General features: G+C 34.7%; 1 protein-coding gene and 1 pseudogene across 1 annotated transcript; both read right to left on the bottom strand.

Moving 5' to 3' along the window:
• Positions 1-2,481: 2,481 nt before the first annotated feature.
• On the bottom strand, positions 2,482-4,839 carry LOC146887237 (uncharacterized). Its single transcript, XM_085672071.1, has 2 exons — positions 3,591-4,839; positions 2,482-3,434 (listed from the first exon to the last, which is right to left on the bottom strand). Exons 1-2 carry the CDS (start codon positions 4,837-4,839, stop codon positions 2,482-2,484), a joined length of 2,202 nt encoding a protein of 733 aa, XP_085528197.1.
• Positions 4,840-13,068: 8,229 nt separating this feature from the next.
• On the bottom strand, positions 13,069-17,467 carry LOC146887236 (receptor-like protein EIX2; annotated as a pseudogene).
• Between the last annotated feature and the right edge of the window lie 3,233 nt (positions 17,468-20,700).

Here is a 20,700-nt window from a genome sequence, read left to right as displayed (position 1 = left end):
TCAGGCTCTGGCTCTGCCTGTGGCTGATGGCGCCTCCTGGGTCTGGGAGCAACTGAGCAGAACCTCTGAAAATATGAAAAGTCCAGGTCCTGCGTTGCTTTCTCCAACGGGGGTACAGAAATATCCACCCCTGCCAGGCTGCAAAGATGGGTGATGAGAGAGGGATGGCCAAGAGCGGCCTTGCCAGCGGCATTGGCACACCGGTGGATCTCATTTGCAATAAACTGCCCTACATCCATCACCCACCATGTCAGGATAGTGTATAAAATGGTGGCGCGTCCCTCCGTAAGATCAGACACATGGGAGCACGGGGAGATGTTGGCGTGCACAAATGCTGACCAGAATCGGGCCAAGGGGTGAAGGGAACCTCTCTGAATCGTGCCCCTGTGAAATCCTTCACCCGCCAAGCAGAGTGCTTGGATCAGCTCTCCAGGCGCCACACCCTCATCATCCAACACTGAAAACTGGCACTCCACATCATCAGCCAGCTGGGTGCCCAAAAACTCATTGATCGTGTCAGCATCAAAGGGCACCCTTTTCCCCCGCACATAACTGAGAAAGGTAGGGGCTGCTGAGGTGGTAACCTTGGCGTTAGCATAGAATTCCTTCACCAAGGTTACACTAAAAGTGCTAGGATAACTACCCAGCCTTTCCCAGCCACGCCTGATCAACTCCAGCTGAAATTCGTTGACCTCCCCGGGCTTAAGAATCACTTTCCTCTCTGCCACCAACTTTCGTTGCATGACCACTTGGAAGCGGTCCTCATTATCCTTTGTGAGGAAGTAATGAGAGTAAATTCTCTCCTTTCGCTTTTGCCCTTTCGAAGGGTTGCCAATGGTGGTCTTCATTCTTTTGGGATTTGAGGAGGATGCCATCTGCAAAATAAACATTGGTACAAAGAGGCAATTTAAAGTTAGCATTGAAGTGAGAGATTCAATCAAAAAGAGAGTTAATTGCATCTAAAGACTAAACTAGAACAACAAAATGTCAAGTCATTCATATGCAAAAACCCTTGTAGCATTGGTGCCTCACAACCCAAGCTACAATCACAAGAAAAGCAAAGAAAGAGGCAAAAACAGGGGCCACCGCCTGGCCCCTCCAACACGTCCGCCAGGCGCCAGCTTGCAGCAGCGAGCACTGCTGGGCGCTACCGCCTGGCGGTAAAACAGGCCAAAAAGGCCACCGCCAGGCGGTACATAATAGATCAGCCAAAACTTACAGTGAATAAGTACAGAACAGCAGAAAAACCAACTACAATGGCAGCCCAAAAAGCAAACACGAGTTTATAACCACAAAAAAGAACAGAAAGAACATGTATATGAAGGCAACGTAAACCCTAAGCTAATGAATCAATAATGGAGTAACAAAACAAGATGCTAGAACGAAAATAGTACAAGAAGGAAGTTTACTTGAGTTGAATGCAAGAGAGAATGTTGCAAGAAGAGAAACTGGGGAGTCTGTGAGAGTGGGTTGGTGCGTGGAGAGGTTGCAGAGTAGCGCTCGCCTGGCGAGAGTGTGGCGGTAGTGCTAATGGGAGTGAGATTAGGGCACGAGGAAACGAGAGTGGGTTCAAATTTGGGATTAGGGTTTGAGTTTGAGAGAGATTGGGAAGTAGAGAGTGAGATTGAGAGTTAGGGTTATGAGAGTGCTGAGGAATGAGAGCAAGGCGCCAGGCGGGAGTAATAAGGGGTAAGGGTTTGGGCCAGGTCAGAACACATTTTAAAAGGCCCAACCATAGCTCGCACAGCGCTACCGCCTGGCGGGAGGTCACTAGCCGCCAGGCAGCGTATCAGCAAAATGCCACTGGACCAGTTTTTCTGGTGTGGCGCCAGGCGGGCGCTAGGGAGCCGCCAGGCGGCTAGCTCCTGGAATGCTCCCAGGGGCTGTATTTTTCGCTGTCGCCAGGCGGGAAAGTATTGACCGCCAGGCGGTTAGGCTGTAGTGGTGGAAATTTCGTGTTTTTGGCTATTGGTTGGGTTGGTTTTGACTCAATTGTGCTCCCACCAACCTTTCACTCTTGCACACATACTTTTTTCAAGCTTTTCAACTTCAAACCAAGCATTCACACTCAAGCAAAACATTCAATTCACTTAACAAATACATAACTTAATTTAAGACATGCTTTCACTACACAACTATGCTACTCCTATTCTCACAAACAACCAACTTTACACTACCACAATCTATGATGCATAAATGTTGAACTCAATTTAAAATGCAACAACAAGCACATGTTATCACATCCTAAAATTAACTATGCATGACAACACTCAAAGTTATGGTACCACATGTTCACAGATGCAAATTTAACACAAAGTTCAACATCTCAACAACAAAACAATCATACTAACACAATTCACACATGCATAAAAACATCATACTGAATTGAAAACGAAAATTAAAAGCTAAAATGAGTTTAGAGCACTGGGTTGCCTCCTAGGAAGCGCTTGTTTAACGTCACGAGCCTGACGGGTAAGGCGCTTAAGATTGGTTGGTGCTTTTGGTGTGCTCCTTCCCAACCTCACACCTATACAATTTCAATTGAGCACTAGTCACCAATTTAGTCCTTCTAGAATAAGGAGCTTCAATTTCAATTCTTCCATCAACTTTGATGTCTCTAATAACCCATAGCCTTGCCCAATTTGACTTGAATCTTCTAGGAGAAATCTTCAAATGTTCCTTTCTCATCACAATTGGTTGGCCAGGTCTAAGTCCATTAGTCCCCATCAAAGAGTGGTGGTGAACTAGAGCATCATCTTTCTCTTCCCTCTCTTCATTCACTTTTGCAGAGAAACAATTTGAGCACTTTCCAAGCAACTTAGAAGCTTGCCACGATCTACTAGTCACAGATAAGACTTCATTGATGGCCTTAAGACTAGTTTCTTCATCAGTTGATTCTTGCACCACTTCAAAAACGTTGAAATTCACTTCCTCATCTTGGTCCTTCAATTTCAGCGTTCCCTCATCCACATTGATGACAACCTTAGCTGTCTTCATGAATGGCCTCCCAAGAATGAGTGGTACCCCTTCATCTTTCTCCATTTCCATCACCACAAAATCAACCGGGAACTTAAGCTTATCTATTTGCACCACCACATCTTCCACCACGCCATAAGGGTATTTGATGGAGTTATCTGCTAGTTGCAAGGTCATCCTTGTTGGCTTGGCTTCGAGACCACCAATCTTTCTAAGCATAGATAGGGGCATCAAATTAATGCTAGCCCCTAAGTCAACAAGAGCTTTCCCCATATCTTGATTTCCAATGGTGCAGGGGATGGTGAAGCTACCCGGATCCTTGAATTTTGGAGGAAGATTTTTCTGAATAATGGCACTGCAATTCCCTTGCACTTCAATGGTTTCCTCTTCTATGTATTTCTTCTTTTTGCCAAGGAACTCCTTCATGAACTTTGAATAAGAGGGTATTTGTTGCAGTGCTTCAAAAAACGGGATCTTGATCTCAAGTTGTTTGAATATGTCTTTGAACCGAGCTAATTGTCTCTCTTTCTCTTTTCTTGAAGGATTTTGAGGATAGGGAAGAGGTTTCACAACAACTTTCTCTTTTTGTCTTTTTTCTTTATCTTTCTCTTCACTTTTATTCTCTTTTTCTTCCAGAACAATCTCTTCATTAACTTCTTCCTCTTGAATCTCTTCTTCATTCTTTCTTTTTTCTCTAGCCTCCACCTTTTCTTTAGAACCTAGTCCAACCTCCTTTCCGCTTCTAGTGAAGATGGCCTTACATTGCTCTTTGGGGTTGGCTTCAGTGTTGGCAGAAAAAGAACTTCCTCGTTGATCAGCCAATTGCTTGGCTAATTGCCCCACTTGCACCTCCAAGTTTTTTATTGATGCATCAGTGTTTTTTTGATTTTGAATTGACATCTGTAAGAACTGTTGCATCATGTCCTCAAGCTTTGAGGTTCTGTCAGTCAAAGAGGGATGTCGATAAGTTTGTTGATGTGGGGGCCTAGTGGAAGGTCCAACTTGGCCCATGTTTTGATGAGGTCTCCATCCTTGGTTATAATTCCCTGGTTGGCCTTGATTGCCCATATAACTGACTTCCTCTTGAGATGTGCTTGGCATAGCACATTGCCCATTAGTATGGTTTCCTCCACATAACTCACAACTTTGCACTTGTTGGAGTTGAGCTACAAAGGCAATTTGAAGCTCTTGAGGAAGTTGTGACAATTTCTTCATCAGGGTCTCCAGCTGCTGAGTCATAATCTTGTTTTGAGCCAATAGAGCATCTTGAGATTGAAGTTCTAAAATACCCTTCTTTTGAGAATGAACTCTCTCAGTATAGGCTTCATTATCATTAGCTGCCATATTCTCTATTAACTCATAAGCTTCCTCTGGCGTCTTCCACTTGATACTCCCACCGGCAGAGGCATCTAACATCAACTTTGATTGGGATTTAAAACCTGCCAAGAAAAGAGTAAGCTGTGTAGGTTGATCAAACCCATGAATGGGAGTTTTCCTCAGCAGTCCCTTGAATCTATCCCATGCTTGGCCCAAGGACTCATCCATATCTTGTTGAAATGCCGAGATTTCCTGTTTTCCCTTATTAACCTTGGACTGGGGAAAATATTTGCTCAAGAACTTTGCAACCACATCATCCCAGTTAGTGAGGCTATTTTCAGGAAAGGAATTCAACCAGGCTTTTGCAGGTCCTGCTAGTGAGAACGGGAAGAGACTCAAGCGTATGGCTTCATCAGGAACTTGATGGATCTTCACAGTATTGCATATCTCTAAGAATGTGGCCAGATGAGTGTAAGGATTCTCATGAGACAGGCCGTTGAACTGATTACTCTGCACCAAATGAATAAGAGCTGGCTTCATCTCCATGTTGGTGGCATTGACGGTTGGCCTAGCAATACTGTTGAAGTTGATATGGCCTGTGAACGCTGCATAATCTTCCAAAGTGCGTCTTTCACGACCCCTACCATCACCATGAGGATTTTCAGCCATTTCTTCTACTGGCAAAGAATCAAGATTCTGAGAAGTAGACGGAAGAGTGTCTGAATCAGAAGAGTGATGGGCAACTTGTTGTGCTTGAGCTCGTCTTCTCCTTGTGGCACTATTGTTTCTGCGGGCAGTTTTCTCTATCTAGGGATCAACAAGGAGTGGTTCTGAAGATGCAGTCCTCCTTGTACGGATCCTACCCTGCATAAACTATAGAGCAACAACAAAAACAAGCTCGAACTACAAGTTAGCCCAAAAATAATGTGCGTATATAAGTAAACAAAAATAGTAAATATGCACAAAAGAATTTAAGTCTAAATAAGTCAAAAATCACACAATAGTCTAGTATTAGACACGGGTCCCCGGCAACGGCGCCAAAAACTTGTTAAGACTTTGGCAAGTGTACCAAGTCGTGCAAGTAGTAACCGGTAAGACCGGGATATCGTTTCCCAAGAGACTCGTGTATACTAAGTATTTGCGCAATTAGTGACTAATTTAAACTAATGAATAAATTCATAATTTGGGTTTTTTTTTGTATGAAATTAAATTTTGCATAAATAATTAAAATTGAACTTTGGAAGTTAAAGGCACTTAGTAATGGAAAAGGTTAGAAATGAAATGACTTGATATTGCCGGGGTTAGAATTCACCAACTATGCTCTCGTGCAACTACAATTTAAACATCCTCTTCATTAATATGCTAATGCCAACCCACAATATTACTCAAACCCTAATTCCTTAAAAGATTGAGCCTAAATTTCCTTATTAAAAATCAATTCCTTGAACTCCTAATAAGCAAATTTGATTTATGCACAAAGGTTTAAGACAACCAATGGGTCAAGCCCCATTTCTAGGTACAAGCTCCATTGAGTTTTCTTATTGCAAATCTAGGTTTCAAAAGATATTTCCACACCCAATGAACCAAAAATCATGCAAGAGATGGCTAAATCAATGCAAGCTTTAAGTGAAGAAATAAGAAGACTAGCAATTAATGAAAGAGTCATATATATAATCAATACATTTGCATTTACACAAGAGTTTCGTGGCTACATCTAACCCCAACAAAAAATGGGTTTAGCTCTCCATTGCCATGGAGAGCTCAAGCTTAAAAATAGAAGAAAAGGAAGAGAAAGAGATACAAGGAGGAAGATGGAGCTGTTCCCACAAGCCCTAGCACTCCTCCAAGCTCTCCAAATGTGTTCTTCGTGCCTCCAAAATGCCAAAGATCCTTTTCCCCTCGCGAAAACAGAAGAAAAGGAGCCAACTTGCCACATCAGCGAACATTGGCGCCTGGCGGAAGGGTCTCACCGCCAGGCGGTATCGAGCAAACAGGGGGCAAAACTGGCAGCTACCGCCCGGCGGTGTCCAGTTACCGCCAGGCGGTTCGTAACAGGGGCGCCTGGCTGGCGCTTGGTTGGCGCTTGACTGGCGGTCTGTTCCGCCTGGCGCTTGCTTCGTGTCGCCAGGCGCTTCCTGTTGACATTTTTCTCCTTCTCCTTGCTATCTCGGGTCACTCATTAATCTGGATTTTTGGACAAAGCTTCCCATCTACAAAAAGGACACAAAAAATGGGGATTAGTGGTATATTTAGATAAATGTAACCCAAAATGTATTTATTTACAAAAGTAAGGTAAAATTGAGGATTAAGTAGGTTAAAAGCTTTGGAAGAGATGATTTTGCTAATGAAATATAGCTTGGATAATGGTAAAAATTAACATTATCAAAAGCCACAAATAGAACATCTGCACTTCGGAGCCACCGTGTCGTTTGACTCCCTCGTCGGAGACGCAACACCTACCAGCGTATCACCTCCATTGACTCTTGTTGAAGCATATATGTAAATCGTAGAACACTTCCTGCATGCACATGCCGCAAACTGTGACTCACACAAATCAGATCTCCATCGTGCACCACTCACCAAGCCATGCGAGCACCAACTGTGATGTCCTCCACAAATCCAGGAGCATCTCGCTACACATGAACTCCACTGTAGATCCAACATGACTTACCGTCCTTGCACCACCACGAACCCAGTTGTAGATTCACCGCGTCAACACAACACTAAAAATGATCCTTCCATCAAATTTCGCATTAACTTCAATAACCAAGGATGATTCTCCAACAACAGGGAATTAATTTTTTCTGATGTGGAAGATCATACTACACTGCAACCACATAGCATACTAAGAAAAAAATTCTACTGAACCATAGCTCTTGATACAACTGTTGGGAAAACCCCCCGAGAATCACTTTATTAATAGAGAAATAAAATAGACACAAGAAAACACATAGACAATACACCCATGCCCTTTTGCCCTGAGTACACCCACACTCTCCAAAGCAATAATTTAACCCAAATCTCACAACGATCTTATTACAAGAGTATAAGAAATAAGAAGAGTCAAATATAAACTTGAAGTGTCTTTGACACAACACAAGGAACATCATGTACTTAAGACTCATTATATAGTCACTAACATTCATTCCCTTGGTTGTCTTAATCGATGTGAGACTTTTCAAGACATGTTATTTTCATAAGGAAAAAACAAAATTAGAAAAGACTTAGCAATCCCATTCCTAACATGGAAATTTTTGTGAAGTGCATTGGCCTCTTACGAGACATTCCATGAAAGAAACAAAAACACTTGGGAATTGTATGGTGGAATAATCCCTTATACCAATTTTTCCGAACAAAACAAAAAGACATTCAAAATTTTGTCATCTCATTAACGAAATAGAACCACGTATAAGATACATTTCACATTCAACCTCAAAACTATATAGATTTTTGCGTCAATTTTGGCTTAATGTTTTTTTTTTTAAAACATCCGCAATAATTAATCAATAGTATTGAATTTGTGTCGCATTTGTTAGACATGTTAATTTATTAATATTAGTTTTTAGAAACTGACTTTAACTATTATTGGTTAGCTGATGCCAATTTATTACTAAGTTTAAAATTAAATTTCTAATTACTTTAAAGTTGACTTGACGGACTTTAATTCATTTTTATTTTTAAATTTATTGGTCTGCGTATTTTATTTTAATTTTACTTTTTACGTTTTCATTATTTTTTATTATTATAATATTAGTATAAAAAATAATTATATTCATTATATTTTACTATCATAAAAATAACGTGAACACATTAACACAACAATATATGTATTTCCGATAGTTTTAAAAGAGAATGGATAAGGTCACATGTAACATTCCAATTTTAGCAGCTTAAAGATAATAAAATAGGATATTCCACCTTAGTGTTCAAAACAAATAAACAAATGTATAAATTATATTAATACAGTCTTACAAATGATCGGACTATATAAATATATCAATTATACATAGCAAACATTTCTAATTCTAAATACAAGCTAACAACTTACAACAACTTCCCATTGAGACTTCCTTCTGACCTAAAAGATGGCTTCTCAACCTCCAGAGGTGCCTCTTAAACTGTAACTACCACTGCTCCTACCGAATAGGTGATCATCGCAAAAGAAAAACATACAACACAAGACAAAAACACAGAAAAAGGGTAAGCTAATGACTTTTAAAGAATTTTCTTAAACCATATAATATTGATATATCTAACAACTACAGACAAACAAATATTCACATACATATATTTCTAAACTACGACTCAACTAATCTGGATACATGCATTGAGGTCGGATCTAGTCAGTTATGCACTTGTAGTGACATCTCATGCTCTGCAAAGCGATAGATTAAGAGTGAAAACTCTACCACATACAAGGTAAGTCCGTTAACACCTATGGTCAAGGAAAAACCCTTAGGCTAGTACCTCCTGCTCCTCTCGCCACATACCACATTCCTCTCTATTTGAGAATTTGAATGATTATTAGAGCGTCAGAATAATTGCCAAGACAATCCTTACCACAATCCAAACACTACCACAATCATTGTTAATCCTCCTTGGGGTAGCATCAACCAATCTCAACTTAGTCTCATATAAACAATCTCATATTGTATACTCATCATTCATAATAATTACAAAGCTTATGATAACTAAAATACCACCCAATTTAACTCAAAAATACAAGTTTCAGGCTCTAACTCACTCGCCCAACTAGTAGCACTCGCCCAACAACTCGCCCATGCTCGCCCAACTAGTACCACTTGCCCAGCCACTGGTATAGGTCTGGAAGTTCCTAACTTGGAAATTCGCCCAACGAGTAGCACTTATCCAATGAATCTGCCTAATTCTGCAGATTAGTGTTCTGTAGATCAGTGTTCTGCATAATTCTACAGATTAGCTCACTCGCCCAACGAGTACCACTCGCCTAGCGAGTGTGCAACTTTGTAGAATTATACAGAAACTGATCTAACCTGTTTTGTGCATCTTCAGCCAACCCGTACCACTCTAAAACCAGTGCAAAGATCATTCAATTATCAAACATCAATTTTATCTAACTATCCATACCAATTGAATGTAAAACACATCTAAACCACCAATTATTCTCAATTAGCAGGAAAAATACACATCTTCATAGTTTTCAACATCACAAGCAATTCCATATATCAGATATATAAATCAATCACAAATTAAACACACAATATGCATTCTTAACATGTTTATGAATTAAGACAGAGAAAGCTTCCCTTACCTGGTATCCTGCTTAAAGACCTCTATAAACGTCAGACATCTCTAACTTCACAAGATGCTCTATCTACACATAGAAACATCACAAGAACGATCAGGATATACCATTATGATCATTGATCAACAGAGACTCATAATGATAAATAAAACGATGCATGCAAGCGGAAGAGGGCTTACATGCAACAGAAAATAGAAAAAAACCAAAAGACAGCAGAAACTTAACTTATGCGAACGGAGAAACTGGTCGGTCTAAATTGAAGAGTTCACTGAAAGGATCAATCCTACAGTCTCGGATCTTCAATCAGACGACCAGAAAGACATAACTTTTAGAGAGAATTCAGAGAGTTCTAGAAAAGTGGCTTCTAGAGAGATGATGTGTTTTAAAATAATGAAACTCGTTTGTAACAATTCTATTTATACTAAAATCTTTTTAATATTAAAATAATCGAGTCTCACTATTTTTAAACCACTATCACTTCTAAAATATCATTTTCTAGGATTTTACACTACCGTATTCCAACACTCTTAAAAATATGTAAAATATTAATAAATTAAAAAAATTGAATTATATTAATAACAATAATAAGAAAATAAGGTTTGTAGAATACTATTTTAAAGTAAAAAAGGTTTATTAATTATAAATATTTAATTGGAAAATAATTTAAGAATTTAGAAAAGGGATAAAGAGTAGTAGAGAATAGCTCAAGAGCCGATTTGCTCAAATAAAACTCAAAGAAGAATTATATAGTTTCTGGTATACCTCTAGACACCGTTGGGCACCACTTGGACAGTGGCCCCTATCTTTGCTTGTGCTGGACATAATTTTCTACTACTAGGCACAACAAAGTCAGTAAGCTCATTGACTTAGGGGTACTAGGTGCGACTTCTGGACCGCTAGACGCTCTTAAATCAGTTAGTCCCAAGGAAAATTGAGATTTCCACTTTGTTAGTCATTGGATTTGAAATTTCAACACTTGGTCCTAGACACACAATAATTCACTTTGACAATTAGGATATTTAATTAGAGGTGTGTAACTAGAATAATGTATCTCACAATTTTGATGTGTTGAATGAAAATATGGTAATTGAATGTTATTCTAATGTAATAGAAAATGAATGATGTATTATTAAGATATGATTGAAATAAACAATAGGTGAGTGATGCGACGAAATGAGTTTGGATTGATGTAAAATACGTATGTGTGAGATGGTAATTATTTAAGACTATATGAAGATGTGATGAATGAGTAATGTGTTTAGATGATGGGGTAATGATTAGGTGAAATTGTTCTCCATGATTGCTTGTTTTAATTATTTGAATTTAATTATACATCGTTACTTTATAAACATACTAGCTTATCCTTATTGTTTATTTACTTGCATTGATCATTTGTTATATGTGAGTAAAAATAAAGGATAATGCATGTAATGGTTGAGAAGTAATGAGATTGCTTAAGGGTCGGATAAAGTATAAAGGATGCATAATGTTAGGATTTTTAGGATTTTTGTAAATATGAGAGATATGAGATATATGACAGATATATGAGATATATTATATGCAAGAACTTGTTGTATTTTATTGATATACTGTATATAATGAACAAAATGTAACAAAATATCAAATATAAAATACTTACAATATCTCAATCTTAACCTAAATAATAACTAATTTCTAAAACTAGTAATATTCTCAACATTCCTTTGTTGCATTGACATATAAAGAAGAGAAAGGAAAAGGGGTTTATATATTTTATATAGGTTCTAGTCATTGAGAAATTGTAGTTTTATATATATATATATATATATATACATATATATACATATGTATATATATGTATATACATATATATATATATATATATATATATATATATATATATTATATATATACATATGTATATATATGTATATGTATATATATATATATATATATATACATATGTATATATATAATATATATATATATATATATTATATATATATATATATATATACATATATACATATGTATATATATATATGTATATACATATATGTATATACATATATATATATATATATATATATATGTATATACATATATATATATACATATATATATATATATATATATATATATGTATATACATATATATATATATATATATATATATATATATATATATATATATACATATATGTATATATATATATATATATGACATAGTCTTTTACATATATAAGTCATTTGAGACTACTTTTAACCAAAAACCTTTGGACAATAAGATTAGGGGCCTTTTATCTTATATAGTGTCTAATTTTGTTTTTTTTATCTAATGTGAGACTTTGACTTGTACTTGAATTATTCCCAACACTTATATATAATTTGGTATTTTATAAATCCTTCCTTGTTGAGAAATTTTATACATTATGAAAAATGTACAATTGAAATTCATATAAAAGATTGTAAATACATATTATATATTTATGTCATGATTTATTGCTCGATATTTGTAATAGTTCAAGTTGATAGTTTAAATTTACAAATTGGGATGTTACATTGTTATCTTCCTTCTCAAATAGTTGCTCTTAGCAGAATAATAAAATGTCAAAAATATAGTTAAAACACAGAAATAAAGAAAAGTTTCAAAACAAAATTATCTTACGAAGTGAATTGGCCTCTTCTTTTACCAGAGCAATCCCATTCCAGACGTGGAAATTTTTATGAAGTGCATTGGCCTCTTCTGTCACATTCCACGAAACAAACAAAGACTTGGAAAAGACGTGTAAATTGTACAGTTGAATGGTCCCTATACCAAATTTTCCGAACAAAACAAAAAAGACTTTCAAAATTATGTCATCTCATTATCCAAATAGAACCACGTATACGATACATTTCATATTCAAACTACAACAAAACAAAAATAGATTTAGCATCATTTTTTGCTTAATGCTTTCTTCTTTTATTTTTTGTCGAATTTGTGTCGTACTTGTAGGCGTTAATTTATTTATATTATTTTTTCGAAAACAGATTCTAAATAGTGTTGATTAAGTTGGTGTTAATTTGTCACTAAATTTAAAATTAAATTTTTAATTAAAAAAGTTTAATATTGGCTTAACCAACTTTAATATGTTTCTATTTTAAAATTTATTAAATTTAACATTGATATTAAACAAAATATATTTTTAGTATTAATTTAATTTGCATAAGTTTAGTTTGACACCAGTGATTGTAATTTAAAAGTTTTTCTGTATAACACCTTCCTCTCCAGAAAAATAAAATACAATTGGAAAAAAAATGGTACTGGATGAAGGAAATGAATGAGGAGAAAAATATAAATGAAAGAGATATGTATGGACTAAAGAGATGAGTAAATGAGGCACATAAATGTGATAAGATTTATGATAATTCATCTAGGGGTTGAGTGTATAACCGTGGGGTGTTGGAGATAATTATGAATGATTATGAATGTTCCTTAGCATCTTTCTCTCCACCTACCTCTTCTCCTCTCCTTACAGAATTTCACAAGACACAGTGAATTATTATAAGAAAAATATGAGTGAATTATTAATAAAATGCATCACAATTCATATTTCATTACAAGCACAACGCTTAATAAAGTTCGTAATTTAATGAAAAGTAAAACTTCATACAATGAAAGCATGCACACTACTTTCCCAATTCACAGTGAAGATGTTTTTATGAGCAGTAAGGGAATTTGAAGAAACCATTGCCTTGTCCAATCATTAAATAATTGTTGGAGTCACCAAAGAGAATCCTTCTTCAAGGGCCTGAAAATTTAAAAATAAAATACAATGTTACTTCTCTTAAATGTGTATATTAAATACATAAAATTCTTACTGTTATTCACTAAAATTTATATAGTTAATATATTTAAAATTTTGAAGTCATAAGAATAATAATGCCAAGTTAATTTCAAAAAAGGAAAACTAATGATAGATAAAAAAACATCTCATAAGTTTTACCCGGAAAAACAAAACTTGCAAACTTTCCATCCAAATTTGCAAAAGGTTGTCCAGGATAGAGTTTTATTGAAAAAAAAAAAACAAGTAAATAAACACTTAATCAGCATCCAAAACGAGAAAGAAGTTACGATCTTCATTAATGAACATCTTATATTTACACATTTAAGTTTTATTGAGCAATAAATGTTAAGTCTTTGACATAATTGTTTCAAAAGCAACTATTTGTATTTCAAAAAATTATTTCAATATTTAATATAGATCATGATATTTTGACCCACTTTTAACCTACCACTTCAATCACCCTTCAATTATCTATTTTGATTTTTTTTAGGGGAATGATGTGATGATCTGAGGGTAATTGAAGTAGTAGGTTAAAAGTGGGTCAAAATATCATTATCCATTTAATATAATGATTTTTTGTTATCCATGAGATTTGTAAAAGAAATTAAAAAAAAACATGATAAAGGAGAATTAAAAGGAGAAAAGTAAACACATTATGTAAGGAATATAATATATTGATCAATTAAATTTTACTCACCATAAATATTTTTTCTGAAAATGGCTACTTTGACAAGAATGTTATCGGTTAACTTATTCAAGAAGTTGAAATAAGAATGTCGCCAAGAACGCTTGAATAAGATTGAGCCAAATACCGTCCAGAAACTTAGAGCAAATCCAATTGCCATACTTGTGAAAAAATCATTATTAAAAAAAGAATATTCATCTTTATAAACTTTAACATTTGGTTCTTGTGTTAGCTTCCCATCAATACACAGTCTTTCAAGTGGCGGTCCACAAAGATCGAGATTATTTTCATAGCTAGATTTATTGAAACTCTGTAGTTGTGTACCAGTAGGAATTTTTCCACTTAAATGGTTATGTGACAAATCTAGCACACCAAGTCCATAAAGTTGAGCAAGACTTGGAGGAATTGAACCTACAAGCCAATTTCTTGACAAATCCAAAGAATTGAGTGATGCTAACTTTCCTATGTTTGAAGGAATTTTTCCAATCAAATTGTTTCTTGATAAGTTCAATGAGATCAATCCCGATAATTTTTCTATTTCTACAAGAATTTCTCCTGAGAAGTGATTGCTTGAAAGATCAATGAGTTTCAAAAGCGACAAACCTTTATTCATAAACATTTGTTCTGAACCTTTCCATGTCAACAATGCACTCAAATCATATGTCATGCTGGTATCAAAAACACCAATCTTGAAAAAATATGAATGATATCCATAATCTATTGAAGATGGCGTTTGAGTCATTGAAGTAAGGTCTTTTATGCATTTAGGAATTTTTCCAGATAAGTTGTTTATTGAGAGATCCAAGACTTGAATGCTTCTTAGGCAACAAACCTCTAAAGGTAAACTCCCAAAGAATTGATTCTTTCCCAAACTTAATATTTGCAATTCTTCTTTTGTCCCAATCTAATCAGGTATAGATCCTGATAATTTGTTCTCTGACATATCAAGCATTACTAGTTTTGTACAATTTCTCAAAGAGAAAGGGATTCCTTCTACTAAATTGTTGTTTCTCAAGAACAATGCTTGAAGATCAAGAAGTGATCCCATTGACATAGGAATTTTTCCTGAAAAGTTGTTGTGACTCAAATCCAAATAAACTAGTTTTTTCAATTGCCTCCAACAATCTGGGATATGCCCAAATAACTGATTGTATGAAAGGTCTAAATAGAACAAAGTTTGAATGGTGCCATCTCTACATAAAAAAGAAAGAGGATCTAAGAATTTATTTTTTGATAAATCAAGAATTTTTGAATTCCCTAGAAATTGAGGAATAGAACCTTCAAATTGATTTGATTCAAGGGACATGGAATCAGAAAGATGAGTTAGTGGAAAATTTGAAATTATACCTCGAAGATTATTGTATGAGATATTCATTGTCATTACTTGTTGCAGTGGTAATTTAGTCCAAAACCATTTGGGAACAATATCTGATATTGCGGCTTTTGAAATATCAATATAAAAGTATTTATTTTGTGTCTGCAACCATTTCGGAAATGTTGGACCTAATTTGCAAGATCTCAACTTTATGGTGAACAACTGAAAAGGTGGAATCCAATTTTGGGTAAATGTCAAGGCCAATGAATTATCAGATAAATCCAATACATGTAATTTAGACATGTTAGTGAAATGGTAATCACTAAGCACACCTTTTAAAGAATTTGAATGCATGTCGAGTTCCTCCAATTGATGTGGAAATTGAATATCCTTATGAATCTCTCCATTTAGCTTATTTTCAGAAAGATATAATACTTTTAAAGATGTAAATGTTGAGAAGTCAGGTAGTGTACCAGTGATTTTATTCATATGTAGATATAATTCTTGCAATGAATATCTAGCACATCCTGACAAGTGAGAAATTATCGTTGGAAGCTCAACATTCAAGTTATTAGCACTCATGTCGAATGAGTGCAAAGCACATGCATTCCCAAAAGATTTTGGAATTCCACCTTTAAAGAAATTTTCACTAATTGACAAATCCTCCAAAGTAGATGGTAACTTCACACCTTCAGGTATCCTTCCACTTAACCGATTTATCTGAAGAAACAATGTTTTCAAAGAGGAGAATACTGAAATGTCAGACAAAGTGCCAACGATGTGATTTAATGACAGGTCCAATTCTTGCAACGAGTGTCTAACGCAACCACTAGACAAATTACTAAGAATGGATGGAAGGTCTTCTGTGAACTTGTTTGAAGACAAGTATAAAGAATGTAAGGTGCATATATTTGTAAAAGATTTCAAATCTTTGGCCTTGAAATTATTAGAGGAGAGGTCAAGACGCCTAAGCGAATTCTTGACCATACCAAAATCACTTGATGTAAAACCCTCCAAGTGGTTAGCACTAAGGTCAAGCTCAACAAGGTTGGAAGTGATGTTTGACACCCACTGCAATACCATTGGTGACGTGAAGGTGTTCTGAGAAAGATCAAGGACAGAGAGGGAAGTAGAGAAATTCAACTTAGAAGGCTTGGATAAGAGAATGAAATGATCGGAAAGGCTACAACCAACTAAACTCAGTTCTCTTAGTTCGGGTAGCTTCGTAATCACTTTTAACCAACTATAAGAACGATCAAGATTTGATACAGATACCAAGGAAAAATGGGTTAATGAAAGGAGATTTGAGAGCCACTGACCTCCATCTTCAATTTTGATACCTCCTCCAAGATATCCTCCAAGATAGAGCTGTTCCAACTTGGTGAGATTTCCAAGTTGGGACGGTATATTTCCTTCAAAATAATAGCAACTGAGACGAAGATGTTGCAATTGGGAGAGATTTCCAAGAAAAGATGGTATATTTGCTTCAAGAAAATTGTGCCAAAGATCAAGATGCTGCAACTTGGAGAGATTTCCAAACTGACCCGGGATTGAACCGTTCAGAGAATTCGAAGCAAGATTTAAGTATTTCAAATTAGAAAGAGAGCCTAACTGCCTTGGAATTTCTCCGCCAAAACCACATGACGACAGATCAAGGTATTTCAAGTATCTGAAAGAACCAAAAAACTCCGGAATTTTCTTGTAACCAAAATAATTGGAACTGAGATTCACATACTGTAACTGTGGCAACTCCATTAACGACTGATGGATCTCTCCGCTTATATAACCTGTCTGAATAAAATTTGGATATTCACCAGGAAGATGGAGGCTTAGGATATGGGCGGTGAGGTTGCTGCACCGAATTCCCTGCCACTGGCAGCAGTCGGGAGTGGTCCAAGATGAGAGCATGCCGTAGTGATCGACAATGGCAGCCTTGAATTGAAGGAGTGCTTCCCTCTCCTTCGGAAGGCATCTCATTTCGTGTTCTCCATGAACAACCTGCGACACCACACACAGCATAAACATCATCAATATGAAACGAACTGGATTCGTCGTTGACATTGTTGTCGGTGTTATGATTGACAGAGAGGAAGTGTGATGGATAAAATGCAGTGAGTATGAGTATTTAAAGTAGATTGGTATTGGTGACTTAAGCACCGTCCATAACCACACCTTGTTGTAACATTCAATGCACCCACCGATCATAAAGGCCTTGTAAGTTTTCAAACTAGATCGCTGTTCATTTCATACAGGTAACATTAGCGCAAAGTCAAACACGTATAAGTCAACCTTGTTTTTATTATAATAAAAAGAATATTAATTAAAAACATTATAATCATTAAAAAGAAAAAAATGTTATTACACTACAGTGATATTTTAAATAACGTGTCGATAAAAAATAGGCTCCATAGTGTGGGTTAAACGAAATATATTAAAATAAATACAATTCTTTTTGTTATTCACTGAAAAATATAATTGATATATTTAAAATTTTGAAGTAATAAGAATAATAATGCCAAGTTAATTAAAAAAAAAAAACCTTATGATAGATAAAATCACAGAAGTTTACTCGAGAAAAAAAAAATCAAGATTTCATGGTAGTTACGAAAATCATTGTTTTTTTTTAATAAGACTATCAAGTATATATTGAACATCAGTGATTTTATTGCTATTTTATTTTGTTGTCATGCAAACTTTTCAAATTTGCAAATAAACACTAAATGCACTCAGCATCCGAACGGGAAAGAAGTTATGATCCTGATTAATTAATAAGCTATATTTACACATTTAATTATTCTTGAGCAACATTCACAATTATATTGCAAAAAATTAGTTCAATAATTAATATAATCATTATTTATTAACTTTCCTTTTTGAGAATTCAAATTTATAGAAGAAATAAAATATGATAATGTGGAAAAATAAAAAAAAACAAACAAATTAGACAAGGAATATAATATAATGACCTATTAAATTTTATTTACCTTAAATAGTTTTTGCGAAGATGGCTACTTTGACATGTATGCTATCCAAGAAGTTGAAATAGCCATGTTGCCAAGAGCGCTTGAGTAAAATTGAACCTAACACCGGCCAGAAGCTTAAAACAAATCCAAATGTCTTGTAAAAAAACGATTAGAAAATGAATATTAATCTTTATGAACTTTATGACTTTTATGACCTTTACAATTTGGATCTTTATGAACTGTAATATTTTTTGTTTTTTTGTTTTAAATCATCAGTACACAATATCTTAAGTGGTGGTTTACAAAGATTAAGATTATCTATTATCTTTATGGATGAATGTGCTAAAACTTTGTAATTGTTTGCTTCTTAGAATTTTTTCGGTTAGATGGTTGTGGGACAAGTCTAATACACCAAGTCCATAAATTTTGACAAGATTCGGAGGAATTGAACCAAAAAGTTGATTTATGGACAAATTGAGAGAATTAAGTGATGTTAACTTTCCGATGTTTAAAAGAACTTTTTCAATCAAATTATTTTTTGATAAATTTAATGAAATCAATCCAGATAATTTCTCTATTTTTATAAAAATTTCTTTTGAAAAATAATTGCTTGAAAGATCAATAATTTTAAAAGTGATAAACCTTTATTCATAAACATTTATTTTGAATTTTTCTATGTCAACCACGCATTCAAATCGTATGACGTGGTGATATGAGATATACTGTCAACAAACAAATATTGATGTCTTCCCTAATCTATTGAAGATGTTGTTTGAGCCATTGATATGAGATTTTTAATGCATATAGAAAATTTTCAAGATAAATTGTTTAATGAGAGATTCGAAAGATGAATTTTTTTTAGACAACAAAATTCTAATGGTAAACTTCCAATTCTTTCTCAGACTTAAATTTTGCAATTTTTTTTTTTCCGATCCATTCAGGGATAATTCCTGATACTACCAGTAAAGGTCACCGCCGCTAGCAAATTTCGGCGCCATCATTCTTTGTTTCAATTTCCGTTCCAGATAATCGTGTTGAATTTGAGTGTGTTCTCCAGCAATGGAGGTTTATTTTCATTTTACAGATATTCAAAACTCTAATCTCATCGGCTTACTATCATTTCTCACACACAAAGTGAATTGTTATCAATTAATTCTACATGTGCTATTCTTTTTTACTCTAATCTCTCTCTGTTATGTGTGACATGTGATTTTTGGATGAAGATATAAATGGAAACAAATAGCAACGCGAATCCACCAAATAAACTATCAATTTGAAGAAATGATTATAAATAAAATTCAAGAGAAACCATAGGAGATTAAGAATGAACACTTCAGACCTCAGCCATCGTGATTTCTTTTTCTTTGCTATCCAAATCTTCTTTCTTCTCTCTGATTCTTCAAACCCAATTCACTCTGACTTTCTCTGTTCCCCTCCTCCCGAAAACTCCAGAATCCTTGCTCTTCCTCTTCACTCTCTGTTTTTTCAAAACCTATCTGATTTCCCTCTTTTTTTCTTTTTTTTTTTTTTTATAGTTACAAAATGAACGAAGTAGAGAAGCGACGGTTATGGATTCAATTGGTTTCTGTTGTGCGTGTGATTTGTATTAGCTAATTGAGAATTTAATTAAGTGAGGTGTGAGTAGTGTCAGGTGTGCGATGGTTTAGTGTTATTAGGTGTGTGCGCGTCAGGGTGTGATGTGGGTGGGTTAAGTGAGGTTAGTGGACTGGAGTGCGTGGTTAAGTGAATTACGTATGTGAGTTAGGGTAATGATTCGCAAATATATTTTAAACTAGTATTTTTACCCGTGGAACGCACGGGATATTGAATTTTAAAATTAAAAATTACAGTATATTTATTAAATTAATTTGAAATTATAAAAATATAATTAAATTTAATATAAATTTTATTTTATAAAATTTAATAATAATATTTTAATTGATTTTATAATAAAAATGTATTTAATTGAATATGTGTTGTTGGATGCTCAATTTCAATTTGAAATGATATACAATACTCATGAAAAGTATGAGATATAATTTTACGAGTATTATAAAAATATATTTTTTTAATCGAATAATCTGGAAAATAAGCTCTTAATTGTATTAATAACTTTGCAAATACTTAATTGTGAATTGATAATAAACAAATATGTGACCATCTAGTTGATGCATCAATCAAAATCATGAAATGATCCACATGGTGGGTATATTGGACCACAAATATCACCATGCATTCGTTTTGAAAATGAGATTGATGTTACAATTAATTGACGAATTAATTCTATTATGTGACTCATTTGAAATAATATGATGGGCGGCCCAATTGTGATTTAATAAAATATAAGGACC

The sequence above is a fragment of the Vigna unguiculata genome, chromosome 4 (assembly GCF_037176805.1).
Source record: "Vigna unguiculata cultivar grain cowpea cultivar isolate G323 ecotype 2 chromosome 4, ASM3717680v1, whole genome shotgun sequence".
In the NCBI taxonomy this organism is placed as follows: Eukaryota; Viridiplantae; Streptophyta; class Magnoliopsida; order Fabales; family Fabaceae; genus Vigna; species Vigna unguiculata.
This window is presented reverse-complemented; position numbering and strand designations above follow the sequence as displayed.